Source organism: Ylistrum balloti, unplaced genomic scaffold (genome assembly GCF_031769215.1).
Source record: "Ylistrum balloti isolate Yb309-2 unplaced genomic scaffold, AGI_CSIRO_Ybal_v1 Utg371602, whole genome shotgun sequence".
Taxonomy (NCBI): Eukaryota; Metazoa; Mollusca; class Bivalvia; order Pectinida; family Pectinidae; genus Ylistrum; species Ylistrum balloti.
In genome coordinates this window covers 65934-80293 of record NW_026782822.1, presented here as the reverse complement: position 1 = coordinate 80293, position 14360 = coordinate 65934, and the positions used below count along the sequence as shown (strand labels likewise).

Here is a 14360-nt window from a genome sequence, read left to right as displayed (position 1 = left end):
CAACGCAGCATAATCTCGTTTCGCCAATTCCCTGGAAACGTTTCAACAGAATCCATAAGTATCTTGAAATTCGCATTCAAATTAACTGACGAGGTTTCACGATATTCAGGACCCTTCATGAAAAGCTTAACATTTTGAATAATGCTTATATCACCACTTCTAAGTTCTAAGGTCATCTACATTCAGTTGATGCAGCGTTTGTTTGTAGTTATACGGTTAGGATGCAATGGACTTGCAGTAATGACAGAAACTTTCAGGGGCGTTTCTACTTTGAAAGTATGGTTGAATGTTAGCTTGAACAGATTTCTGGTGTAAAATATTGGTGATATTTATAATATCAACTCCTTAATTTACAAACTCAACATTATAAGTTAGCGAGTTGATGATCGCTGAGGTGCATATTTGTACTCTCGGACTGTTAGCTATGTAAACTGTTGGTATTGTCTTGACCTGGGATGGTTTTAGATGTAAATTGTTGTTTATACCATAATAAATCACTGTTAAACAGAGGAGGTTTTTACATAGCAATACTTTACTGCACAAGATCACGCTTGTAAAAATGTGTATAATTGTCAACATTTTTGGTGAATTTATAAAGATTTTAGCTGATATTTATTGGTTACTCTTACAATTGGAATATATTGCTGACAGAAGCGCCACCTGTAGGCCAATCGAGAAATCTGTTTCGATATCGTTAAGCTATGAGGGAATCATCATATTTGATAAATGACATATCTTATGAAAAATACGCCGTGGGCAAGAACATTGTGTTTAGATTTACCAGGTTTTATTTGAATATATCTCATAATGTATCACTATATGGATAAGTTAAAATGTAGCTTGCAGTTCTTGGCGAACTTCGTTCATTAGAAATCCAAAAGCAGTGTCTACCACTTGAATATTTTTTTTCAAATATTTCCGTGATAGATATCACCAGTTACTTATACCTGATAGAAAACACAAGGTTTCATGATGCGTGGTTTGCTGAAAACTAAAGTTTAGGAGCCTCTGACGATTATTCAATAAAGGACTGCACGTACAGATGTAATGTCGCTACTGTAGGAATTCTAGATTCCAGATAGGTGCTAGATACAACAAATGTTCCCAATACATAAATTTAAATACACCACTTAGCCTTAAAAACAGTATAACATATGACGCATTATATACGAATAAATAATACACTGAAACGCATATATCAGTGGGTCAATATAAACAAGAGAAATATCCAATCAGGACAGACCTGTGCACCTTTTCTATATATATCGATAGGTTATATACCATAGATGGGTTGTTATTACACAATCGACAGTAGTATCTTAATAGTAATTTTGTAGTTTACAGACATTTTGCGCATTTCTGTGGAAAGATCGTTCAAAGGAAATGGTTGACGGCAACACACTTCTTGCTGTGCTTTGTGTTACAATGGTGATGTCTCTTGCTGATCGAGGTAAAAGAAATTGTCTTGATATGTACATACAAAATATATAACCATTTGATGTCAGCATCATCTAATTATCAACAGTCAGCCGAAAAACAGAAATGCCGAAAAAACAGAAATAACAAAAAACGTCTTCTCAGCATCTGTTGGCCCCTCCATATTTCGTGAAAAGAAAATAATAGTATTTATATAAAAGATTAATAAAGTGATCTTAAAACATGTTAGTAAAAGCTGTCCGAACTGTGTGTATATTTCTTGTGCTTATATTGTACATTTCTTTCATCGATTCTGGAGTTATCCGAAAGAAATAAAATGACATTTTAACATGATTTACGATCGCGCTTTGCAACATTTTACCTTTTTAAAAGTGCTTAATGCAGTAGAAACATGATAAAGGATACGAAACTTTAGTAGGTCAACAATGTGTCAACAAGCAGAAATCATTTATACAAATACAAATGTTTGTATTGTAGCTAGATGTTGCCAGGCATCAACTGTTTCCTGATTATATTCAATTATCGATGTTGATGATCGAAAAAAATAAAATGGAAAGTGTTTTAAAACGAACCATTAATTATATAGATTTTTCTCTGAAAACAATCATGACATACATGATTCCGATGTTTCTGTTACAGATGTATGTCATGATGTGACTGTAGTAGGCGGTGGTATTGGCGGGACATACGCGGCCTGGAAACTCAGACATCATGAATTAAATATCGGTTTATACGAGTTCTCGGACCGACTTGGAGGCCGCTTCTACACGTATCGCTTTCCTGAGGCACCGGACATTCCAATCGAGCTTGGTGCTATGAGGTTCAACAATGAACTCCATCCGATATTATCTCGTACAATACAAGAACTCGGGCTTAAGACGGGAATATTTAGAAATCAAGATTACTTTTCCGATGAGACAATGCTTTTCCTGAGGGGAGTACATTTCCGTAATAAAGACTTTAGTAAAAATCATGTGCCTTATAATCTACGTCAAAATGAAAGGAAAGGGATACAAGAAATATATAGGTTTGTTATTCTTTTGTTTTACAAAGTGTTTGGTTAGCTGGTTATGATACTTTAAAAGGAACTTTAAGCATATATGAACATTGATATTCATTTTGTTTTCAGATATTTGACTCAGAAGACCAATTTTAGTGGAGACCTTTCATCTTTACAAAAGGAGCTGCCCTTTATTGTATCAGATGACAATGCTTCGTTGTCAGACCAAACGTAAAACTAGTTTGAAATAGTTGTAAACATATTAATTGTTAAGTATATATAGATATGGTTTCGTTTTTCTAAGACTCTTTAATGATGAATATGTCTTTTAATGGTAACACATTTTAGCCTGCTAGTAAATAATAATCAACCTTGGTGTTCATCATTTTTAAAATGTAAAATTTCGGTGAAAAATCGGACATTTTATTTTCTGAACCGTATGAATATCCACATGGATTAATATTTTAGTTACATTGCAGGCAGCATACTTAAAATAGAAAACTGAAAATAAACATTGAGAAAGATGACAATTATACATCTAATTTACCATTCTCTGATTGTCTTACAGAATCAGTGAATTCTTCTCAAAGTATTTAAGTGATGAAGCTATTGAAATGGTTACCAACATTTTGAAATTTAACTCCCATAACCCAACGGCGGCACATGTTCTACATTTTATGCCAGAAAATTTTAATGTCGACGTGTATATGACAATATCAGAAGGTATTCAACAACTTCCGGAACACTTGGTAAAGCAGTTTATTGGAGCCAGCAGGTAAAAACTGTTTCGTAATTATACTAATGTTCGGTAATACCTTAATATTCCTTATACATACATAATAGATAAAAGCAATGAACCACTTACATGTAGCAGACATCGACTTGTATCGCTGTATTTATCACAGATAAACTTAACGTTAGACGATGGTCTCATCCAGTGGATACTCTAACAATGAGTATTTGAATAGCCATATATGAATATATAGGCACGGAAAACGTAAATATTAGTAAAAAGTTTCAGCTCTCAAAGGTCAACATCATGTTTACGGGACATAGGCATATGAGGTAAATAATAACGACTGTTTAACCATAGTCACATTCTGAACTCGGGCATATAGATGTGAATAGTTAGTCCTTAAATATGGTGTACCATGCAATATTACTTAGAATTATATCGAATTATTCCATGCTTTATATTACACAATTAAGGACTTTTATACATATATATTGTTTGAAACAATATCTAGATAGATAAAGATGAAACATGTCTCGCCACTTAAGTAATTTATACAAAGCTAAGAACATACTTATCACCTAAACCTTTCAGCCTTTGTTAAAACCTTAGCTCTAGAATATATCAGTTTTGAAAAACCAATGTTTGAAAAAGTGTATTTAAATATAGTTCAGTAAATTTGAAATTTAAAAAATGTATAAAAAAATACCTTAATTGTTTATAACTGCAGAAATCATAGTGTACACACAAACCATCAACTGATTAGTATCACCCGGAACTCTGTTGATGGCTACACCCTAGGATTCATGCAGACTGTAACGAGTGACGGAAAAACAAGTCCGACCAGCCAATTTATCAGTGTCTGTAGTCATCGAGTTATATTGACTGTTCCGCCACCAGCTTTGCTTCAGATTAACTTGGAAACGTTACAACAGCGACATATTCTTTCAACTTTAAAAACTTTGAACTACCATGTTGGTGTTAAAGTGTTCTTGCTGTATGACTACCCTTGGTGGAGAGACCATCTAATCAAATCAGACATTGATAGCTTGAATTCATACGACAGTCTTCATAAATGCCCCAAGCTCAAAAATCAATATTCTAATTACTATGATATTCTACATTCTGGTTATACTGATAACAGGTACGATGAACATATACGCCCAACTTTGATATCAGATCTCCCAATTGATATGACCTTAGATTTTGGTATTTCTAACAGGACAGGCCGAGCTGTTTTGTTGGCAGCGTATTCAGTGCATGACTTGTGGAGTGAGTTACAGAAAAATGGCGAAAAACTCAATCTTGGACATCACAGCGTGTCAACAGAGGTTGTCAGACACGCCCACATGTACCTGGCAAAGCTTTACAACATTAACATGACAGTAATCCCGACACCGACTGCTGGAGTGATATCACACTGGGATCAGTATCCATATAAGGAGGCATTCAGTACATCGAAAACTGGAGTCGATAAGGAAACAGTTTGGAGAACAATTCACAAACCATCAGCTGTGGATAATATCTTCATCGCGTCTGGCTCCTACTCGAAGCGTACGTCTGATGCCTGGTCCGAATACTGTTTGGAGGCTGTCGAAGGAATAATTTCCACGTATTTTGGAAACAATTAACCTTTACTTTGAATAAACAAGATAACGCGACTAATAATTGAATCATCATATTTTCTAAGCGAGTTTTTACGAAGAAATGGGCAATTTTATTGTGAGGAAGTTTGGACTGTTCCGTTAATTTACAAACATGAAATCAGATTTCTATTAACAACTTTTGTAATTATGCATTCAGATTTTGTTTGTAAACGTCGAACTGGGATATCGGCCTTTATCTGTTGAGGTGATGGAGATTAATATCAGAAAATATTTGTACATATCTTACTTAATGGTAATAATATACATTGTGGATCATAGTAAAAAATTTAATAAATGCAACAATGCTGTTTGAAAATAAATCACATTCAGGTAGATCGGAGTTATCGCCCTTGTGTTGTATTGCTAATTATCATTATATAATGACTCTGCTGTAAGTTGATTTTGTCTGGTACAACTGTGATATTAGGTGTGGAAATGTCATACAAGTACACAAATGCCAGTAAAATTATCTAAAACTTAAGTTAAATTGAAACCTTTCTTATGAGAGAGATTAAAAATGATAACGATTTAATATGTTCAGTTTCAGATCACTGTGTAAAGACAAGCAGTAAACCTAGACTATAAATAATATGATATATTTGTTCTGTCTTGTACGTTGATTATGTTCTGTACCACTGTGATGTTTGATGTGGAAGATGCCATATATGTATTGATGCACCAATAAAATTGTCTGAAACTAAATTGAAATAGAAACTTTTGAAAAATAGATAAAAAAAATTATTAGGAAAAATATGGTCTATGAATAGCATGATATGAAGTAAGTCAGAATTTTCAAGAAATTGACCAAGTTGTTAGGCAAATTATATATCACACCAACATACTAAGATCACAACTAGTGTAAACAATGAGTTGATAAATAGTGTATAATCTCCTGTGTATTGTATATTCTGATAGTATGTGGATAGACTGACTTTTTCACAAATACATTTTCTTTACAAAAATTAACCAATCTTAGACATTCATTTATAAGAATACATCATATGGATACCATAGGCATAATAAAATGGTTTGAATACCACAGGGAAATGTTTATATTCTATTCTCTGGTGCCGGACATAAATGTATACAATTACCATAAATGTATATAATTACTTAATATAGACAATAATTACATTATAATCGTATATAAACATGTACCTGACCAGCACTAGGAAGATGACATGATCTAAGAGATGTTCTGTATATCATGCGGGGTATAATGACCCAAAATCTAATTATATAGACAATTGATTCCTGGAACGGCAGTTTCTGAAACACAGCAGTCTGATCTGGAAAACAATACTATATAGCAGCTGGCGTTTGGCACTGGACATAGACATATTTAACGCCTAACAGTTTCTACCACTTAATTTCTAAGACATGTATTTGAAATCTTAATGTTTACGGAGAAAATAAATCTATCAGTGAAAACGTGATATTTCTATTAATTCTAAGTGGATACATACAAATATAAGGAACGTATTCCTTAACGGTTAACAATTAAAATTTCATAAATTTTCTGTTGATCATGTTTTAAAGCCATAATAAACTCTAATTTCTCTAAAACATCGAAGAGAAAATACCTATTTTTTATCATGCATCTGTATTGACAAAAAACTGTTGAAATTATCATTTATAAATACAGTTCCCATTACGATCCTTGATAAAACGAAGTCGGGAAAAGACCTTTAGACGTTACCTTTGGAGGTCGGTATTCTTAATTAGCGTCACAGTATCTGATATTTGATTCTATTAAAAGCTGCTATTAACTTGTGTATGTTTTGTAAATCTTTACAACAGATGTCTATTAATATGTCACTGTAGCAATACCGAGTAGGGCTAGTGGTTCTCCAAATACAATGCTTTTGTAAGCAGCTGATTGAATATCGGTTTGTGTATAGTTAAACACTGATGTTTTATTCGTGATGTCTGATCGACATATGTGTTTAGGCTGCCATACACATCTTCTGCGAGATATCATTGTTTAGCATGATGAAATTATACAAAAGCACATTACTGAAAAGCATCCTGTAATGCAAAAATTATATAAAATATACACAAGCGAATAGCACCTTAGATTTAGATATAGTAGGGCCAAACAATGAAATAAGCTGCTCCAGACGGCTGTTTCGGCATTCAAGGAATCGTCAGTGATGCGAAGTGCATTACTTTTGAAGCCTGAGAAGCACCAAGGATAATCCAATGTGATCAACGTTCCGCAGTTTACGGCAAATCTCAGGGACTAACAGTCCATCTGCAGTGTCTACTATCTACTATCTCAACGATTGCACAAGACATAAAAGTGAATTGTACTCTTCAGACATAACGGCGGCTTTTTTTGTTATATCAATTAAAGCATAATGATATTTACGTATCATTTTTTAGTTTCACAAAATAAACAAATATGCTGAGATAATATTTACTGTCAAATTAGATTTTCATTTATATATTTAAAGTAACAACATCTGTAAATAGTCTATGGAAAGAACGTGATTTTTAAGTATTGCCAAAAACGTCTTCTGATGTATTCAATTGACGTGACTGTCCACACAATTTACATTTACAATATTCTTTACGTCCCATATTTCAACGACAATTCAGTGTGTTTTAGAATTGCTTAAATTTGAAGTTACATTTGGACAACATATGATTTCAGTGACTTCACTTCATTTGCTAGGAAAATCAAGAAATTTATTTTAGACACCTTCACTAAACAACATCTAAAATATGATATGAATTAGGTATTTTTAATATCCATGACAGCGTAATGGATAGAATGGTTTAAGTAAATATAGAGAAAAAAATACATGTATTTCCTCGAAATAATTTTATTGATTACATATCTGTATGCATCAGACTAAATAAATACATTGACGTCTGATGATAAAAATCCGGTACAAATACGACATGTAATCTTAATGTGGAGCATTCGGATCAACAACATTGCTCTAGGTAATATATCTTTTTAATCAATATTTTGAACATTGTAACACATCTGACAAAGGAATACAAGTTTTGATTCGTGTCCCATTTGGTCCTCGAATTCACATTCACGGCATGGAATCATACAACAAAGAAATTCTAAACTGTTTAACCATTACACCAAGACGACATTCTGATTAAAATGGAAAAAAAAAATTATACTGTTTGCTTGATTGTTTTATGAATTTCTTCTTGCGTTGAGTGGATGACAATGAACAGGGTGGCAAAAATTTAAATTAAGTTTTCAGGGACTAGTTATATTATTCCTTTATATGTACAATTATACCCTACCTCACTTCATCCAAGTAAAACATTAGCATGAACGCTTATCGATTAATATTTAAAATAATTAATGTACTTTTTGTATATAAGAAAGGCGATAAAATAAACATGGGTTTTGCTTATCAAATTATTGGAACATCGCCTCAACAATGCTCTGCGGGATAGCAATGAATATACTATTTACTTGTTGCATCATATATATTGATGTGAAATGAATGCCGTGTATCAAACCAGAATACCTTTTATTTCGTTTCCATCTAATCATACTAAAGCCGAAAGTATTGGTCGTTTTCTTACCATCTCGGATACTTCATACGTTAGTGGTAGGAAAGGAAACTCCACACTGGTTATTTATTTGATTCAAGTGACCGTGTAGTCATCGAAACATCACATTCTAATCTTCTACTGGTTGTGTTATAAGATGAAGGTGACCGTGTCGTCATCGAAACATCACACTCTAATATTCTCCTGGTTGTGTTATAAGATGAAGGTGACCGTGTCGTCATCGAAACATCACACACTAATATTCTACTGGTTGTGTTATAAGATGAGGGTGACCGTGTCGTCATCGAAACATCACACTCTAATATTCTACTGGTTGTGTTATAAGATAAAGGTGAACGTGTAGTCTTCGAAACATCACACTCTAATCTTCTACTGGTTGTTTATAAGAAATATAAGGTGACCGTGTAGTCATTAAAACGTCACACTATAATCTTCTACTGGTTGGGTTATAAGGTGACCGTGTGGTCATCAAAACCTCACACTCTAACATTCTACTGGTTGTGTAATAAGATGAAGGTGACCGTGTCGTCATCGAAACATCACACTATAATCTTCTATTGGTTGTGTTATAAAATGAAGGTGAATGTGTAGTCATCGAGACATCACACTCTAATCTTCTACTCTTTGTTTTATAAGAACTATAAGGTGACCGTGTAGTCATTGAAACATCACACTCTTATCTTCTACTGGTTGTGTTAAATAAGACGAAGGTGACCCTGTGGCTATCAAAATATCACACTCTTATCTTCTATTGTTTGTGTTATTAGATGAAGGTGACCGTGTAGTCATCGAAACATCACACTCTTATCTTCTACTGGTTGTGTTATAAGATGAAGGTGACCATGTAGTCATCGAAACGTCACACTCTAATCTTCTAATGGTTGTATTATAAGATGAAGGTGACCCTGTAGCCATCAAAACATCACACACTAATCGTCTTATGGTTGTGTTATAAGATGAAGGTGACCGTGTAATCATCGAAACGTCACACTCTGACCTCCAGATGACTGGGTTATAACGCCGTCAATTCTACAGAATTGCATCAATTTGTGAAAAAGATTAAAGCGGGACATTCAGGAGTTACATTTTTAAAGGAAGACATGGATCTATTGCGGTTTGTTTTGGTACGGTACATCGGAATTGTTATTTCTTTAAATATGACTGGATTCGTTCACTGTGGTTACCTTGAATTAATAACATTCTACAGTCGAACCTCGTTATCTCGAAGTCATCTGGGCTGTGAGATAACTTTGAATATTCGATTTAAGTCAATTCGAATGTTTAGTGTTATATTTGGTTGGGACCGACGAAATACTTCGAGTTATACAGGGTATTCGAGTTATAAGAGTTCAGGTTAACGAGGTCAAACTGTATTGCGAATAGATAGTCGTCTTCTAATAACATCACGTTTATACATAAATATTAAATCTTAAGGAGCTAATACTTTGATATTCATAAAGTCGGTAAAGGCAGTGAGATTATGGTTAAATGTGTACTTATATAATTCCTATTGATAAATACTTATTTCTAATATCTATATTTATCCATTTATCCATCAAAGATATCAAAGCAACATTAAAAATATTCCAAACATCGATGTTCAGATCCTGTAACATAATTCCAATCGTTAGCTACGGTTGGGATTATGTTACAGGATCCTAGCCCTTGACTGAGATACCCCGATCTCGCTCAGTTATGGGTAACATATTTTATTAATCCAAGAGTTAGTGTATAGTATGTAGATGATAATTCACCTAGGTATTACGTAATTATACATGGTACATCAAGTTTCAACACTTGCGGAAACAAACTTTAATCTCATAGATATATTTGTTGTTTGCAGTATGGAAGCGAGGGGTTGTATTATGGGATGAAAATTGATGTCCCTTGTATGATTGGAATTCGAGACCTTTCGTGGTTTCTGTGTATTTAGTTATTTCGATACATTTGTGAAGAAAGTAAAAGCGCTTATTAGATATATTTTAAAATCTGAAATATAACAAAAATCAAACAATAAAAACAAACAAATCCCAATTTACCACTTGATTTCGGTTCCTTGAGATACCTGCAAAAACTAATATCATATGTTTAAAATGACCTTTGTATTTAATGACAGTGTCTTCTCGAAATTTTAATTCAGTGGCCTCTCGTTGTAACTTGAATACAAACACATTTCCAAGGAATCAGATATTCATACTATACACCAAGAACCACGCCTGCTCGTCTTCTCTACTTTATACGGCGACAAAACAAATCAGTCAATATAGTGGGATTGACCAAGGTTGACATGGCGGGCGTCATCGATGAAGCTGAAGACGCTTACTCTTCATGAATACCTGGTCTTATTCTCCTTATGCTTTTTCAGGTGGCTTCGTGTAAATCTTTCTATTGCTATTTTGCCTTGTTTTATGGAATTTTGTGTTTGAATCATGATTATGTAGCCATGTTGGCATTTTCTTGGTGTTTTGCAACATGTGTCATATTCACCTCATCACATCATTATTGATATATAACTTATGAAACGGTACTGGTTTTGTTATTTGGCTTTACTACACAGTATTTATTTATTTGTTTTGTCCTTGTGACAGAGATCACTAAACATAAACAACATAGGGCGTTATTACAAACACAAGGTTATCTTTCCTTTACAGACGTAAAAATATTACACGTTACTTCATATCTGGAAAAAATCGACTTTTTGTTATCAGAATGAGGTTATTGACTAAAAGTTTGTTAGTATCGAATTATCATTTTAATGAATATTACCATTTTACGTTAAACATGAAAAAAAGTATACCCTCAGAGTGCTTTTATATATTTTTAACTGCTTTGTTGATCACAAGATAGATTGAACGTATATTGCGTTATTTTATACACAAATATAAATACTTTATGTGTGAAAATGCCTACTGTCAAGCCGGATCTGTTTGTGATTAGTCTGGTTTTAGAAAGACATGGGCACCGTCGGTTTAACGGTTTAAAAACAAGAATGACATGTATCTATTATAGTCAGTTCTGTTTAAGAGCATCAAATAATTAATATACTTATATATGATTGGGTCAGATCTGATAATAACATTTTATTGCAAATCCACAATCGATTTCTAAAAGCATCAATTTATTGAATAATCTAATTTTCGCGGAGTTAATACTTTGTTGTTAATGAAAGTCTGGTTCTTGTGTTTCATATTTCAATATGTATGTATCTATATTCTAATATTGATGTAAAATTTTATATTATTAATTTACTTTGTATGATAGATTGCGGCAAACAACTTCTCATTTGTCCAGGTAAGGTAGAGACTGAATTACAGCAAAACACTCATTTGTCCAGGTAAGGTAGAGACAGGGCCTGTAGTATGTTGGGACAAAGGGCTACCAAGTTTGATAAAATTAATTATCTTACCCCCTTTCAAAGTCACAGGGGTCAGATATGTAAAATGAATTCCTGAAAATTGCAGGTGATCGTTAAGGCCCGTGGACCTCTTGTTCTTTTTCTTTTTGCATTATTTAAAGAAGTTTTTTCTCATACAATGAATATGTAAATATGTAGGAAATAAACCTATTTTTATCTGAAATTTTCCTATTTATCTAGATCATCATATTTATGTCGGTTTGATTGGCTACAGTCGCCTCCTTTCAAACTTAAATTCTTTAGTATCACTGACGGCTGAGTCCAAAAAGGACGAACTAACTGGATATAGAATAATCTGATTCTAATTTAATATATATTTAGTTTTTTGTGAAAAGAGATATTCACTTATTTGACTTTCGTCTTATCTGCCTTGATATTGTAGATTAGGAGTTACTAAGGCCAACCCGGGGATCAGGAATACTGCAGGTTGGTTGATCATGATGAGTAAAGTTGAGGGTGTCGGAACTGAATAAACGATCGCAAAGTGTTCTTACACAGGATTGGGAATCACCAACTGTGGTCATCTTGATGCCACTTGTGTCAGCTGTACAGACTAAATAACCATCTCAGAGGTGTTCATATTTGTTGACCAGAACTTAATGGGAATCTAAAAAGCACAAAATAAACAAAGAACACTTAGGTATTGAACAAACTCAAATGGGAAAAACCTTTAAGAACGGGATGTTTTAGATACATACCAAACCAAACTCAAATGTTCAACAATGTTAGTAACGGGATGTTTTAGATACATGCCAAACCAAACTCAAATGTTCAACAATGTTAGTAACGGGATGTTTTAGATACATACCAAACCAAACTCAAATGTTCAACAATGTTAGTAACGGGATGTTTTAGATACATGCCAAACCAAACTCAAATGTTCAACAATGTTAGTAACGGGATGTTTTAGATACATGACAAACCAAACTCAAATGTCCAACAATGTTAGTAACGGAATGTTTTAGATACATACAAAACCAAACTCAAATGTTCAACAATGTTAGTAACGGAATGTTTTAGATACATGACAAACCAAACTCAAATGTTCAACAATGTTAGTAACGGAATGTTTTAGATACATGCCAAACCAAACTCAAATGTTCAACAATGTTAGTAACGGAATGTTTTAGATACATGCCAAACCAAACTCAAATGTTCAACAATGTTAGTAACGGAATATTTTAGATTCAAATGTTCAACAATGTTAGTAACGGAATGTTTTAGATACATACCAAACCAAACTCAAATGTTCAACAATGTTAGTAACGGGATGTTTTAGATACATGCCAAACCAAACTCAAATGTTCAACAATGTTAGTAACGGAATATTTTAGATTCAAATGTTCAACAATGTTAGTAACGGAATGTTTCAGATACATGCCAAACCAAACTCAAATGTTCAACAATGTTAGTAACGGAATGTTTTAGATACATGACAAACCAAACTCAAATGTTCAACAATGTTACTAACGGAATGTCTTAGATACATACCAAACCAAACTCAAATGTTCAAAAATATTAGTAACGGAATGTTTTAGATACATACCAAACCAAACTCAAATGTTCAACAATGTTAGTAACGGGATGTTTTAGACACATACCAAACCAAACTCAAATGTTCAAAAATGTTAGTAACGGGATGTTTTAGATACATACCAAACCAAACTCAAATGTTCAAAAATGTTAGTAACGGGATGTTTTAGATACATACCAAACCAAACTTAAATGCTCAACAACGTCAAAAAAGGAATCAAACGGGAAAACTTAAATCAAACTGGAAACTTAAATCAAACGTGAAAAACTTAAATCAAACTGGAAACTTAAATCAAACTGGAAACTTAAATCAAACTGGAAACTTAAATCAAACTGGAAACTTAAATCAAACGGGATAAAAAATAAGAGCGGAATGTTTCAGGTACATACAAATATGTATGTCCATTTTACAAACTCAAATGATCAACAACTTTTAGAACGAAATAATGTGGATTTAGAACAAACTCAAATAAGTTTTAAAAAAATAAGGAGGATATGTTTAAGTATTGAGCAAATGCAAATGCTTTTGAAATTTAAGGACTTTATGTTTAAGTATTGGTCAAACTCAAATATTGAACAAATTAAAGAACTAAATATTTAGTATTGGACAAACTCTAATGCTTATCAAATGTATTGACGAAATGTTTAAGTATTGGTCAAACTCAAATATTGAACAAATTATTTAGTATTGGACAAACTCTAATGCTTATCAAATGTATTGACGAAATGTTTAAGTATTGGTCAAACTCAAATACTGAACAAATTAAAGAACTAAATATTTAGTATTGGACAAACTCTAATGCTTATCAAATGTATTGACGAAATGTTTAAGTATTGGTCAAACTCAAATATTGAACAAATTAAAGAACTAAATATTTAGTATTGGACAAACTCTAATGCTTATCAAATGTATTGACGAAATGTTTAAGTATTGATCAAACTCAAATATTGAACAAATTAAAGAACTAAATATTTAGTATTGGACAAACTCTAATGCTTATCAAATGTATTGACGAAATGTTTAAGTATTGGACAAACTCAAATGCT

At 32.9% G+C, this 14360-nt stretch overlaps 1 protein-coding gene across 1 annotated transcript; it reads left to right on the top strand.

Moving 5' to 3' along the window:
- The first annotated feature begins 1383 nt into the window (after window positions 1-1383).
- LOC132563132 (aplysianin-A-like) lies at window positions 1384-4801 on the top strand. Its single transcript, XM_060227891.1, has 5 exons — window positions 1384-1450; window positions 2077-2257; window positions 2567-2668; window positions 3006-3212; window positions 3901-4801. The coding sequence occupies exons 1-5, from the start codon at window positions 1384-1386 to the stop codon at window positions 4799-4801; spliced, it is 1458 nt and encodes a 485-aa protein (XP_060083874.1).
- Window positions 4802-14360: the final 9559 nt, after the last annotated feature.

Excerpts from the sequence above, each read along its gene's own strand:
- LOC132563132 (XM_060227891.1), top strand. The coding sequence starts at position 1,384 with ATGGTTGACGGCAACACACTTCTTGCTGTGCTTTGTGTTACAATGGTG. Across the intron at positions 1,451-2,076 it reads GATGTCTCTTGCTGATCGAG|ATGTATGTCATGATGTGACT; the intron begins GTAAAAGAAATT and ends TTTCTGTTACAG. Across the intron at positions 2,669-3,005 it reads GCTTCGTTGTCAGACCAAAC|AATCAGTGAATTCTTCTCAA; the intron begins GTAAAACTAGTT and ends ATTGTCTTACAG.